The sequence below is a fragment of the Mya arenaria genome, chromosome 13 (assembly GCF_026914265.1).
Source record: "Mya arenaria isolate MELC-2E11 chromosome 13, ASM2691426v1".
Lineage (NCBI taxonomy): Eukaryota > Metazoa > Mollusca > Bivalvia > Myida > Myidae > Mya > Mya arenaria.
The window spans coordinates 45,630,707-45,646,553 of record NC_069134.1 but is presented as its reverse complement, the minus strand read 5'-3'; the positions used below and the strand labels follow the sequence as shown (position 1 = coordinate 45,646,553).

Sequence of the window (15,847 nt, the reverse complement as noted above, 5' to 3'; positions counted from 1 at the left end):
TAGTATAGATTCACAAACAACAAACATTGCACCATCCAATATTATCAATAATCTGCCTTAAGCTCTAAAAATTAATGAGCAGTACACATTCATATTTTCTGTTATTGCTTCTTTCATCTAGGACAACATCACAATCATTCAAATTATTTCAATTTTTTTTTCTGTGTAAGGCTTATTCACTATCCACACAGAAGATAAGATTTGTTGTTTTGAATAATCTACATGAAGTTTGCAATAATATACATGAAGTTCAATAGAGAAGTCTGATTATTAAATTTATCATTTGGTAAAAATGAAATTTCTTCTAAGGAATAGAGTGTATAATAATTATTTTAATCTATGATCCTAAAGAAAGAACAATAGTTACCTTATACGTGACTGTGTTGAAGACTTAATAGACTTTAAAACCTATGTTTCAAGGGTAACTTTTACATAACTTTCAAATTTTAACAAAATGTATTTATAATGAACTTGTAACCCATTGAGTGAGGCCAATTTTTCTTTAGGGGCATAATATAAATAAACATGGTAGGTAACCATTAGACAATGTAATTAAGTCCTTGAGCAGGTACCTGAGCCAGAGAAAATGACATCGAGCCAAGCAATCAAAACAAAATGTGAAATTCTTATTTTGGACCGCAAAAATGACATCGATGGTGGAGAAATATCAACCCTCAAGAAATCTAGCTATCAGATCCAATTTTATGCGAACATATATTGAAAAATAATGGTCCTTTTAATCCGTTTCGAGCCAACAAGGATATCCAGCCATGCGTTATTGAGCCAACAAGTTTTGACTGTATAGTCTCTGTTTAAATCTGCAATTACTGTTTTGACATATTTCTTTTAAATTTTTGTCTTTTTATGATCCAATGTTTGTAAAAATGTCAGGAAACTTGTGATATAAGACTGCTGACAAAAGATCAAATTGTATTATTTATATTAGGCCACTACTTTTATATAAATTGGTTTACAAAACCGGCGGGTCTAATTTTCCGAAAAGTACAAATAAAATAAAAAATAAATTTCACTTTTTTTTTTTCAAAATTATTTTCCCGACCGTATTGATTTTGGTGCGAACGAAAGAAAAACGAACAGATAAGAGTACGAATGCAGTAGATCTCGACTGGTTTGTTGTTTCGTAGCCGTATTCGCCGATTTATAGTGATAGCATGTGAGCCAGTCAACTGTTATGGCAGCGCCGTTGGCAATGGCGGAATTGACGATAGCAGTCATTCTTTGTATGAAATAATTAAGTTAAATATGCAGGAGTTGTTAAAATAACAATAGCAAAATACATTGGCAAATTTAACAGCCGACACAAACAATAACTGTCACGTGATTGTTGTTTTTCCCCGCAAATTTAGGTCATGAAAATATTGTTGTTTATAGATGAAAAATAAGTGGCAGCGGCTGCCATCGAATAAGTAGACACAAATATCTGTAAATTATGTGTGAGAAAAATATTTTATAACATTTAATGGTTAAATATCAAATAACAGTGCACTTACTGTAGTGTGAGTGGTGAAATCGAAAATAAAATTTCTAAGTTGACACCGGTGACCTAGTTTCACAAGTTCGGTTGGTTGTGTTTATGGATTTTAAATCACAAGCTTGTTTGGAAATACTTGTCATTGAGTCAATGTAAAGCTTGTGTTTATTCTAGATTACATGTTTATTCATGTTTGGGTTAATAGTAGAGTAAAAACAATGAAAGAGTTGAACACATGTGTCAATGACATTTACTAATGCCAGGAGTTGTGTGCAAAACATTAAGATAAAACAACACGGAAAACTATTTTGAATAAGTCCATTTTAATTTGTAATGAACTTGATATTTCACTATAAATGAGATTTGTTGTTGTAACCAAGGAATACTCTTTAAAATGAAAAATAAACAATCATGAAGTATAGATGCCCTGTGAACGCATGATACACAAAATGGTAGTCTAAAATATTAGACGTGTTATACGGGATTCTTCCAATCCCTAACGTCTAAACGGGAATGTGCAAAAAACGGGGGTATTTTAAAAATATTGAAAAAAAATTAAGTGAAGTATTTTATGGTTGAAATTGATCATAAAGAGTTATATTCATATTTTACCATGTAAGTGAAATGCTATTTTGCACTTAACAAGCATTTAATGCATTAAAACAAGTTGTTTACCTTTCCAATAAAACGAAAGTTGACTGACACAGAAAACAATTATGCGAAGGGGAACAACTCGATACAATCGTAATAACTCGGCCTCCTCTGACAAAGCTTCGAGGTAGACCTCGTTATACAATCGTAACAACTCGGCCATGGCCGAAATGTTCCGAGCGCTTTAAAACTGTGCCCTGAAGCCTTGCAGGTTCCCTTCATGTATATATCGTTATGTTTGGACAGAATGAAATGAAGAAAAGCCGTCAAACTCATAATTATAAGTTGGATATTTATTTTTTTGAGTACGGAACTAATATAAAATAACATTATCTGGTAATATTTCTTGTTTTTATGATATTTTATAGACGCTATACTTTAACCCGGAATCCTGATCGGAACAACTACCCACTTTTGATACTAAACAATTTGTACATGAAGGATTTGCCATATCAAAAATCTAAAAAAAATCCGTCAACTTACAATTATTTGGACTAACAAAATGGCGGAGTTGGGAGAAAATGAAAATATCCGATACACAATTATGGATTTCACTGTTACTATATTTGGTACATAAAGTTCAGTCACATGCTAGATTTATTATTTTGCTATGTGATTTTTATGTACTGATGTGGTAATTTGCTGCAAGATTTGAATTTGAAATGGATTTGCTGAACATCGCATGGTAAATATCCCGGTCAGAAAATATCCAGACTTAGCATGGATTGGGTTACACAACTAGGACCCCGCATGGTAAAGGTTATTAAAACTCAAATCTAGGTCTAGTTTGGTTTTTAGTTTTTCAGGAATTGTTTGCACAATATTAAAGCACAATGTCTTCATACAATATTACTTCCTTATTTATAAAATTGGAAATTATTTCACTTTATTGACATTATCCAATATTGAAATAACTGAAACAATGCTTAGAAAATGTAATGTATTGTCTTAATACAGTGCAATTCTTGTGTATTTTAAAGCGTAAAATTTGCCTTCCCTTTTTTTCCAATTTAATATTGGTCAGTTTTTAAGTGTTCTGCATTCACTTTTGCTTTAGCATACCCTTAAAGCTAAACAAATGTCCTGCTGAGTAATATTCAATGTAACTTTGATAAACAGTGTAGTTTATACATGTAAACATGTTTTATAGTCAAATTCTTTGATATTTTATATGCACAGTATGTAAGATTTAAACTGTGTGTTTAATAAGAACTTTGAAACTTTAAGTGTATTAAAACATGCAAATTAATAGCAGTTTAAAAATTTAAAATATCAAGTAAATGATATAAATATTCAATGTTTTTATGTTGTTCTCTGATTTTCACCCTTTAAGAGTATGTTTTGTGACTTTTTTCCTTTTTTTTTTCAACCACCCAGTGGACATTTTTTCCAAAAATTCTTGTAAACCAAAAAATAAAAAAGTGTGACCTTGACCTTTGAGGTAGGGGCACGGGGCTGTCATGCGACACGTTGTCTTGGTATGTGGAACACATGTGGCAAGTTATTTTAAAATCTGTCTATACAAGGGAAAGTTACAGCCCGGACACGACAACTTATACTCTATGTCCTTATATGCAGCACTCTGTTGTGAATAAACACTAAGTGTTACCTTGACCTTAGAGGTAGGGACACGGGACTTGCACACGACACGTCATCTTGGTATGTGGAATACATGTGGCAAGTTATTTTAAAATCTGTCCATACAAGGGAAAGTTACAGCCCAGACACGACAACCTATACTCTATGTCCTTATATGCAGCACTCCATTGTGAATAAACACTAAGTGTGACATTGACCTTAGAGGTAGGGACACGGGTCGTTCACGCGACACGTTGTCTTGGTATGTGGAACACATGTGGCAAGTTATTTTAAAATCTGTCTATACATGGGAAAGTTACAGCCCAGACACGACAACCTATACTCTATGTCCTATATGCAGCACTCCATTGTGAATATAAACTAAGTATGACCTTGACCTTTGAGGTAGGGACACGGGTCGTTCACGCGACACGTTGTCTTGGTATGTGGAACACATGTGGCAAGTTATTTTAAAATCTGTCCATACATGGGAAAGTTACAGCCTGGACACGACAACCTATACTCTATGTCCTATTGCAGCACTCCATTGTGAATAAAGACTAAGTGTGACCTTGACCTTTGAGGTAGGGACACGGGTCTTGCACGCGACACGTCATCTTGGTATGTGGAACACATGTGGCAAGTTATTTTAAAATCCGTCTATACATGGGAAAGTTACAGCCCGGACACGACAACCTATACTCTATGTCCTATATGCAGCATTCCATTGTGAATAAAGACTAAGTGTGACCTTGACCTTTGAGGTAGGGGCACGGGTCTTGCACACCACACGTCATCTTGGTATGTAGAACACATGTGGCAAGTTATTTTAAAATCCGTCTATACATGGGAAAGTTACAGCCCGGACACGACAACCTATACTCTATGTCCTATATGCAGCATTCCATTGTGAATAAAGACTAAGTGTGACCTTGACCTTTGAGGTAGGGGCACGGGTCTTGCACACCACACGTCATCTTGGTATGTGGAACACATGTGGCAAGTTATTTTAAAATCTGTCCATACAAGGGAAAGTTACAGCCCGGACACGAGTTATTGAGCCGGACACACAGACGGAAGGAAGGACGGACAGACGGACGGTGCGATTTTAATATGCCCACCTTCGGGGGCATAAAAAGGAGTGGCCTTAGTGTTTGGAAAATGGTGTTTTATGACTAAAGGCACAACTAATGCTTTAAGAAAAAAAAAATTCAGAAGTTTTCCAAACAATTTAGATCTGTTCTACTGTAAATTATCTGATATAACTTGAGGGTTGATTCAGAAAGTCCTTTTGCAGGTATATTTTACTTATTAAAAATGCTTTACTTATTAATTAAAAATGCTTTACTTATTAAAAATGCTTTTACAAACACGCAATATTCCAGCAACCTAATTATTAAGTTTTGGGGGTGAGATTGCTAATCCTCACAATCAGGTGAAAGCTATTTTGCAAGAACGATACAATTCAGAATTTTCTATTTGTACCAACGGTACCTGCTAAAATACCTGCATATTGCGATGTCGTACGCGGTAGCAGCAGACAAAAAGGTGATAACGCGCACCATCGCGTTGGCTTCCGCGATATATTCCCATGATTAATCGCAATGACGCAATCTCTCCCACAAAAAACGTGTGGTTGGTAGTTTAAGGATCATTTCTGTGAAACTATTTTTAAATCGTCTAGCGGATTCTGAGGAGTAGATTCTCAAAGTTTTTCATTTGGACATATATAGAGTGAAAAGAAGTCATGCCCCCTGGCTACCATGTTTTTTTACGAATCAACATGGGGTGAAGGAAATTGATCAAGGGTCACCTAAGGAGCATTTCTGTGAAATTATGTTGGAATCGGGCAAGCAGTTTTGAGAAAAAGTTTTTCCTTTTCAACCATGGTAAGCAGAGGTCTGCATGGAATCACACTTATTGATGGAATCTGGAAGAGAAACATTCCAGCGAAGTTTAGTTGAAATTGTCTCACTGGTTTGGGAGAAGTTGTTTGAAGGAAAATGTTGACGATGGACAACAGACGGACAATACCCTATCAAAAAGCTCATGCTGAGCACTTTGACATATCATGTGGATGAAAGATAAGTTTTTAGCACATGTATCATAAGTTGATGGAAGACAAGGAAACTATTGTATATTTTCAAAAAAATACAGGAGAAGGTAAAGCGACGTTACACCAAAGTTGCACTGTCTTTTTGTTTTTACCTGTTTACGTCATGAAATTCAAAAAGAGTTTCCTTGTTGATGGGATATATTCAATATTGCGGAATTTGCATCAATACTGAACTTTGCAAAAAAAGCTGTGTGATATAAAACCTGAAACCAAGAAATGCCCTGCACAGAATAAACTAAGAAGAAACAGAAGAAAGGAAAAATTATGATTTATATGAACAAATTTAGAATAAACAAGAGCTGTCGTAGGACAGCGCACTCGACTACACTCCTTTGTCTTGGAAATAATACAATAATGATATGTGCCTGTCAAAAGCAGTAAAAAAAAAAAGAAGTCAAATTATAAAGTAAATTAGTAACTCCCGATGTGACAGAACCAGGTTTCAATGATTGACAGAACTTCAGCCTTTGTCGGGAAATTCAGTTTTGACTTTTTTTTCTATTTTTAGTAACAGTGACCTTGCCCCCAGAGAACTCAAACACAATCCCATTGAATTCCTCCATACAGTAAATTAATTTTGCCTCAAATGTATTGAGTGGAATGAAACAAGAGATGTTTGTCAAACATTATGCCCCCCCTGAGCGCCATGTTGTCAGGATTATATGGACAATTGAATGAAATATGCATGGACCAAAATGACAGCTGATTTGTTGCTGTTTTAAGATTATGACCATTAAAGTGTGAGGATAAAGTGTGTTATGACCGTCATGACCTTTGACTCTATGAACTCAAAATCCAGTCATCAGCTGATCACCAGAAACCTAAATGTCAAGTTTGAGTGCCATGGGTGCAGGCATTGTCACAAGACAAGTTTTTTTCGTTCAAGGTCACTGTGACCTTGACCTTTGACCCGATGACCCCTTAAATCATAAGGGGTCATCTACAAGTCAGATGCAACTCCAAGTCAAGTTTGAAGGCCATGGGTTCAGGCATTGTTGAGTTATCACTCGGAAAACCTTTTACCATTCAAGATCACTGTGACCTTGACCTTTGGCTCTATGAATCCTAAAATCAATAAGGGTGATCTACTGGTCAGGTTTATCATCCATGTCAAGTTTAATGATCATAGGTTCAGGCATTGTTGAGATATCAGTGGGGGAAGATTTGTTAACTTTTTGCGTTAAAGGTTACTGTGACATTGACCTTGGCCTGATGACCCCCAAAGTCGATAAGGGTCATCTTCTGGGCAGGCCCAACCTTCATGTCAAGTTTGATGACCATAGGTCCAAGAATTGTCGAGTTTGCTTTCAAGGTCACTGTGACCTTGACCTTTGACCCCTAAAATCAATAGGGGTCATCTACTGGTCAGGCCCAACCTCCATGTCAAGTTTGATGACCATAGGTCCAAGAATTGTCAAGTTTGCTTTCAAGGTCACTGTGACCTTGACCTTTGACCCCTAAAATCAATAGGGGTCATCTACTGGTCAGGCCCAACCTCCATGTCAAGTTTGAGGGCCATGGGTGCAGGCATTGTTGAGTTATCACTTGGACAACCTTTTATCATTCAAGGTCACTGTGACCTTGACCTTTGGCCCAATGACCCCTAAAAATAATAGGGACAATCTCCTGGCCAGGCTCAACCCCCATATCAAGTTTGAGGGCCATGGGTGCAGCCATTGTCAAGTTATCACTCGGATAACCTTTTACCATTCCAGGTCACTGTGACCTTGACCTTTGGCCCAATGACCCCTTAAATCAATAGGGACCATCTTCTGGCCAGGCCCAACCTCCAAGTCAAGTTTGAGGGCCATGGGTGCAGGCATTGTCAAGTTATCACTCAGACAACCTTTTATCATTCCAGGTCACTGTGACCTTGACCTTTGGCCAGATGAACCCCAAAAACCATAGGGGTCATCTCCTGGTCAGGCCAATTCTCCAAGTCAAGTTTGAGGGCCATGGGTGCAGGCATTGTTGAGTTATCAATCGGACAACCTTTTACCATTCAAGGTCACTGTGACCTTGACCTTTGGCCCAATGACCCCCCAAAACAATAGGGGTCATCTACTGGTCAGGCCCAACCTCCAAGTCAAGTTTGAGGGCCATGGGTGCAGGCATTGTTGAGTTATCACTCGAACAACCTTTTACCATTCAAGGTCACTGTGACCTTGACCTTTGACCCATTGAGCCCAAAAAACAGTTGGGGTCAGCTACTGGTCAGGCCCAACCTCCAAGTCAAGTTTGAGGGCCATGGGTGCAGGCATTGTCACGTTATCACTCGGACAACCTTTTACCATTCAAGGTCACTGTGACCTTGACCTTTGGCCTGATAACCCCCAAAAACAATAGGGGTCATCTACTGGTCAGGCCCAACCTCCATGTCAAGTTTGAGGGCCATGGGTGCAGGCATTGTTGAGTTATCACTCGGACAAGCTTTAAAATTATTTTACAATTAAAGGTCACTGTGACCTTGACCTTTGACCCGTTGACCCCCAAAATCAATAGGGGTCATCTACTGGTCAGGCCCAACCTTCATGTGAAGTTTGATGACCATACGTCCAGGAATTGTTGAGTTATCACTCGGACAAGCTTTGGTCTACCGACGGACCGACCGACCGACACGCCTGTGCAAAGCAATATACCCCTCTTCTTCGAAGGGGGGCATAAATATTGCCATATTTCTTGTAAACCTATTCGATACATCCATTTGATTTTTTAGATTACCACAATTTGAACGACATTAAACTGTTAAAATAGTTGTGATGGCCCCGTCGCCACAACAATGCGTGTTAAGGTACAATGTAACTATTTACATTGGGACATTCACTAAAATCATCAAAGACCGAAGCAGCTGTTTATATGGACTAGATGGCCTCGAAGCCGGACCGAACCTGGTTTATAGGTCCGTGTCACTGGTAATTAAAAATAGATAACTTACATGCGACAGTTAATTGAAACATGATCACCTATTACAAAACCCAAGATACATCAACCAAAAATTCAAAGATTTTTTTCCAAAAAAATACTTAATTAGATTATAAGTATTTTTTCTGATGTTTTTTGTTGGAATTTTTGGTTGATATTAAGGGTTTTGTGAAAGATGGTCATTGGGTCGATTGTTCAGGGCTCAGTTAAATGGGCTATACACCAGATTGGCACCAAAAAAAGTTTTTTTTTTGTAAGGAATCTCAGGACAATTATTTAATAATATTTTTTACTTTTTGATATCATAATTGTTAAACAAGAGGCCCAAAAGGGCCTATGCTCTACTGGCATGGCTTTTGTGGTCATATCAATCCAGAGCATGTATGTATGGGTAAAAGGCAACAGACATATACTTTATGTTTTGTGTTTGGGTTACCTGAAAACATAGCACATTCAACATCTGAGCCCAGAAAGTTGTGTAAGCAGATTAGTTGCATGAACTATTTTAATATGTGCCTAGTAAAAGTCATCTGACAAAAAAAAAATGCTTTCTGTACTCATAGTAAAATTTTCTGTAGTTTTAAAAGTTAAAAAAAGTTGGTCAAAAGGTCAAAGTCAAGGGCATCCTAGGACAACATTGATCAATTTGAACAAACATTCACAATCAATTGTGCTGAGATGGATGCACGAACACACAAAAAGATTTTCAAACCTTTCCAGATTTATGTTTACCAAACCTGTGAACCCTGGGTGTGGCCAGTAATGACACCAGGTGAATAACTTAAACATTCACAACCAATTTTCTTAAGATGAATGCGCAAACTACAGAACTTAAAGCTAAAAAATGGCCTTTGGGCTTTCAACAAGAACAAGGCAGAGTAATTCACAAAATCAACTGCAGAAGCAAAAAGCAATTTGTCTCTCAAAATCCTAGACTTGCAAATTGTCTCCCTTAACTCTAGACTTGAATTAACATATACATGTAAACTTGGCTAAAAATAGAATTCGCTCATGCAGACCTGGCTAAAAATAGAAAGCATTTCTTTAAAACTTTCATGGCCCATAATCTAGGCATTCATGGGCGGATCTTGCTGGTTTTCGAAAGGAACCAAGCTCTAATGGATATCTAGATACTGTACAAGTTTCATCGAGATATAATCAAAACTGAAGACTGTATCGTGTTCACAACCAATTGTTTACACAATAGAATTTTGTTATACTATCAAGGGCCATAATCTAGGCATGCATGGGCGGATCTGGCTGGTTTTCGAAAGGAACCCAGCTCTAATGGATATCTAGATACTGTACAAGTTTCACCGAGATACAATCAAAACTGAAGACTGTATCGTGTTCACAAGCAATTGTTTACAGACGCACGAACGCACGACCGCACGGATGCACATACTACGTACACATTACCATCGCATAAGCTCTTCTGGCCTTTGGCCAGTAGAGCTAAAAATACCAAAATGTAAAATGAAAAATCGAGCCGGAGACCGGGTTCGAATCAGTGTTGCCAAAATTGCAGTCGAGTGTTGTATCCACTGTGCTACGAAGGCTAAAAGGTTGGAATATTTAAGCTATATACCTAACTTGGTAATTTCACGTGATACAGTACTCAACAAGTTAGACCCACTTTCCGTTTCCCTCCGCAGATTTTCGCTATAGCGGCCAACACTTATCGACTGTCCGCGTTCCTCAGAGTTTTAATTTAAGGCCCTCGGAGGGTGATCAGTCGACCGAAGAATTACGAAAGCGGCGTTCCTCGGAGGGGTAAACTCCGCGAAACTCTGTGGACAACTGATAAGAATCTACGCTAAACTTATTCTATTTATTAAATATTTCAATTGAAAATTGCTATTATTCTTTTTCCTCTGCCTGTTTTGCATGAAGTTAGCTTACCACAAGAATGCAGTCATATTTCACTATTTGCACATGCATCTTATAAACATGTTTTTACTAATGACTGAATTCATTGATAAACATATTTCCGAAAAAGGCTAGGTTACTTCTTACACATTTTCCAAAAATCAGGAGGTCAAACACGCGTTCAAAGTTCAGAGTGCATGGTTGAAGGCCTTATTGCCTTGTTTTCTGTGGAAAATTCCATAAAACGTCATAGCTATTTTTAACCACCAATAATAAATAGTATATTCCTTATATTGTATTTTCAGCGCGTGATGTCAGAGGTCATGTTTCAGAATTGTGTAAAATGTCGGCTGTTTTATGATGCAATACAATTAGTGGCAATACATCAATGATTCAATGTTTACTATTTACAAGTCAAGATAATATTTAATTGGTGTTTACAGACACAATTTTTTATACAAATTAAATGCTGGTAAGAATCTTGTATGATTTACAATGTATATAAGCATAAAAAACAAATAACTTCTGAACAAGAATGATTTCTTGCTTATCTGATTAGACACCGAGGTAAACCAGCCATTGGAGGAACTCGGTGGGATTTTAGCGAGGGCAACAGTTTTACCCTCGGAGGAAGTCCAGGTTCATCAACTTTATCCCTCGGAGTGAGCGAGGAAAGTGGGTCTAACTTGTTGAGTGTACTGTAACATCGACAAGCTAATCACGCATAAGGAATAAATTCTACTAGGTAGACATACCTAGTAATCTTTTTTAACGGAAAAACACAAAAAATAAATTAATTGTACTTCAGTAAGCAAGTTTCAATGCACTGTACACATTGATACCAAGTTTATGTCATTGTTGTTAACTTTCAAATTGTTACTGCTCTGGAAGTTTAATGGATACACTTGTGATATGCAGTGTTCTTAACAATTTTTGAGATGACTGTTTTAGATGAGTTTGTTTAATTCAAATATATTAACACATCATGAAATAGTTTGACATTAACAACAATGTCGTTAATCATGTTAACTTTAATTTAGTTCTCAACAATAGGCCCATTTTTTCAATTAATTTGGTCTTCAAAAAAAGGACTCAGAGTCATGGTTATTAAACATTTATTAGATATAAGAACATTTTATTTCACAAATTAAAGTCACAGTGCATCAAACATTTGACATGACTCATCAGCGAGCCTTTTGACGATTTTTTTACTATTATTTTTATCCCTCGGAGTGAGCGAGGAAAGTGGGTCTAGCTAGTTGAGTGCCAATCTTGCATAACTCTACCAGCTGATTTTGTCATTATTATTCAAAATCGATCCATAATATTACTTTTGATTATTCCGCACGGTGGTAAATGGTAGAGAGTTGTAGCGTTACAGGGATACATAAGAAATGTCAAAATAATAATAAAAAAGTATCCCTGATCGTTAATTAAGACATTATTGTAGCTAATTAATGACTCATCGTGAGACAAGCACAGATGGCTAGTCTAACACCTCCTCGGGAAAATATGTCTGCAAACTCAAAGAAACTGTTCGAGATGTAGTTACACAAAAAATGAAGCAATTAAGTAATTAACACGCAATGACTGCATATCCGTATATCTTACCCATACAGACTGTTTGGTACAATCAGTCAACTTCCAATCACCCAAATTGCACTTCCTGCGGTATGACTAAAATACGAAAATAACCTATTTTCGCGAAAATAGCTTTTTTGACTAAAATACGAAAATAAGGTTATTTTTGATGAAAATAAGATTTTGAAAGAAATATGAAAATTGAGTTAGTTTTGGCGAAAGATAACATTTTCGACCAAATTATAGAATTTTTTTGCCAAAAATAAAGTTATTTTCGCGAAAATAATATTTTGAAAGAAATATGAAAATTGAGTTAGTTTTGGCGAAAATAACATTTTTGACCAAAATATAATAAGTTTTGGGCAAAAATAGTTATTTTCGCGAAAATAATATTTTGAAAGAAATATGAAAATAGAGTAAGTTTTGGCGAAAAAAAAAAATTTGACCAAATTATAGTAAGTTTTGGTCAAAAATAAAGTTATTTTCGCGAAAATAAGATTTTGATTGAAATATGAAAATAGAGTTAGTTTTGGCGAAAATAACATTTTTGACAAAAATATAGTAAGTTTTGGGTAAAAATAAAGTTATTTTCGCGAAAATAAGATTTTGAAAGAAATATGAAAATAGAGTAAGTTTTGGCGAAAATAACATTTTTGACCAAAATATAGTATTTTTTGGCAAAAATAGTTATTTTCGCGAAAATAAGATTCTGATATAAATATGAAAATAGGGTTAGTTTTTGGCAAAAATAACCTTTTTTGACAATTATGTATTTAGTTTTTACTAAAATAAAGTTATTTTTGCGAAAATCAGGTTGTGATATAAATATGAAAATATGGTTAGTTTTGGCGAAAATAACATTTTTTGACAATAATGTATTTAGATTTAACTAAAATGAAGTTATTTTTGCGAAAATCAGATTTTGATATAAATATGAAAATATGATTAGTTTTGGAGAAAATAACAATTTTTGAAAATAATGTATTTAGATTTTACTAAAATCAAGTTATTTTTGCGAAAATCAGATTTAAAAAAAAATGGGAAAAATACATTCTTCTGTTGCCGTAAATGACATTTTTTAATCCAAAATATTAAAAAACTTTTATTCGGTCTACATAACACATATGACAGGTGCATTAGTGTTTCGAAACAATTGTGTTTTTAAATAAATTGAACAATGATGATTTTAGTATCACGTGACTGAACTGTGAAGACATGGATTTTACCGTGCTCGAAATAACTTAAAAAACAAGGGAATTATCTGTGTTTAATTGTGGACAATTTTGGATTATCATGTTTACGAATGCATTATCTTCATGTCGGGTGAAAATTCAAATCAAAATTCTAAACAAGGCAGCAAAAAACAACGAAAAGCAAAACGGAAAGCCACCTCCCCATTGTGTGAAGAAAGCGGACATTTTGATCATCTTTCATGCACGAGCGCATCGAGTGTACCGCGTTATATACCAGCTCAGGTAAACAATAGTACATTTACACCTGAACTTTATACGTCAAATATGAATTTAAACATGACCTCTCCTATTGGAAACTTCCAACAACCGTTCGCCTATGGTATGCAGCAGTCACCAGGGATGTTTCAGCCAGCACCCCCGGCGCCGTCAACGCCGCCAAGTTGGGCTATACAGATCATGGGAGATATTAAATCCATTAAAACTTCACTTCCGAATATTGAAAAGACAGTTAATACCATCAATCTCAAAATATCGGACATGGATATTAAAATCAACAATCTAGAGTCAAAGGTTACGGAAGTAGAAACATCATGCAGCTTTATCAGTAATGACTTTGAAAAACAGAAAAATGAAGTGAACGAGGCAAAAATTGAAATTAGAAAATTGCAACAAACATGTGGTGACTTAAAAAATCAATCGCACGAATTTGAAATCCAAAAAGATCAAATGAATGACAAGCTCTTAGACTTAGAATCAAGATCAATGCGGGATAATTTGATTTTCTACGGAATACAGGAACATGGTCCCGAGGAAAACTGTGACACTCTTGTAAAGGATTTTATAGCCTCTAAACTCGGCATTGAAACAAAAGACTTGTTATTTGACCGCATACATAGATTAGGTTCAAATAAAGCACCAAAACCCCGACCGATCGTCGGTAAGTTTCACTATTACACCGACAGAGAAAAGATACGACAAAAATCGTACGACGAAGGCGTAAAAAAACAACTCAAAGAGGCCAGGCAGGGGGTCGGTGTTCAGAGACCGCAACAGACCAGGGATGCCAGGAAAGCGTTATTTGATATCATCAAAGCCGAAGAATCAAACGGGAAAACTGTAAGGCTTGCTGGAAATAAACTTTACGTAAACGGCAACCTCTTCAAGACATACGTCAACGGGAAAGTATGCGATCCTCCACGTTACAACGCACAGGGCCAGAACTAGGGATGTCAGGAGAGTGATTTAAAGATCCTGTCATGGAATATTAATGGACTTTCACGAAAATTAGCAGACCCAGACTTTCTTAATATATTATTTAACTATGATGTAATTTTTCTATCTGAAACTTGGTTATCCAATAACAACAAGATTAATTTAAACATTAAAGGATATCAAAGTGAACATTTATATGGTAATAAATCATTTAATACAAGGAAAGGCAGATATAGCGGTGGTATTTCAATTTACTATAAAGACTGTTTAAGGAGTAAAATAAGCATTGTGAAGAAACATCAGTGCGGTATAATATGGGTTAAATTATGCAGTTCATTGTTTAGGTTTGATCATGATGTATACTTCTGTAACACATATATTTTACCGCAAGGTTCCACTGTTTTAAACCAAAATGATATAGATTTTTTCGATATTATTGAATCTGATATTGAAAGTTTTAAATCTCTTGGCAAAATATTTATTTCAGGTGATATGAACTCAAGAACAGCGGATTTATCCGACATATTAGATTATGACAAATACATTGATTACGATGACAGCTATATGTCAAATATTGTTGATATTCAACCACGTGTCAATAGGGATCAAGTGATCGATTCGCACGGGCAACGTTTGATCGAGCTTTGTAAATCTACCTCGTTTCTTATTGGTAATGGTCGGTTACACAATGATAACGGCGACTTTACATTTCATTCACTAAATGGCTCGAGCACAGTGGATTATTTGTTATTAGATAAACATGATTTTGAATACATAAGTGACTTTAAGGTATTAGAACCGAATGAATTCTCGGATCATAATGGAATTAAAATACATTTACAACGTTATATTTACCAGCAGCCCGCGACTAATGTAAAAAATGCGGAACGATTTATTAAATGGGATGAGTCTAAGATAAATGCTTTCCACGATCTTCTTTTAAATAGAGAAAATGTCGAATCTATGCAAACTCTTACAGAGCGTATTGAAAACTACACTCCAGACGAAAATTTAGATAATATTGTTATACAGTTTACTGATCTCTTGCAAGAAAATGCATTGAATATTTTCGGTAAAACTCGTCGTAATTTTGATAAGAACATAACTAATCATGCAAAAAAGAAAAAAATGGTTTAACGAAGAATGTTACAGCGCTAGAAAACAATATACGATTGCAAGAAATGTGTTTTTAAAAAATAAAACAAACGAAAATAGACAACATTTTGTAAACAC

The 15,847-nt window shown here is 35.8% G+C and overlaps 2 protein-coding genes across 4 annotated transcripts in view; one reads left to right on the top strand and one right to left on the bottom strand.

Moving 5' to 3' along the window:
- Positions 1 to 12,311, bottom strand: part of LOC128214456 (rho-related GTP-binding protein RhoA-D-like) — a 79,062-nt gene extending 66,751 nt beyond the window's left edge. For 2 of the 3 annotated variants that reach the window (XM_052920934.1, XM_052920935.1), the window contains exon 1: positions 2,168 to 2,321. In XM_052920934.1, the coding sequence (XP_052776894.1) occupies positions 2,168 to 2,306 (139 nt within the window). In that variant the 5' untranslated portion in view covers positions 2,307 to 2,321. Of the gene's footprint in view, positions 1 to 2,167; positions 2,322 to 12,239 lie in introns of those variants that run through there. The other variant, XM_052920936.1, reaches the window with a different exon arrangement.
- A 1,427-nt stretch (positions 12,312 to 13,738) lies between these two features.
- On the top strand, positions 13,739 to 14,626 carry LOC128215304 (uncharacterized). The gene has a single exon (XM_052922004.1). The coding sequence runs from the start codon at positions 13,739 to 13,741 to the stop codon at positions 14,624 to 14,626; it is 888 nt and encodes a 295-aa protein (XP_052777964.1).
- Positions 14,627 to 15,847: the final 1,221 nt, after the last annotated feature.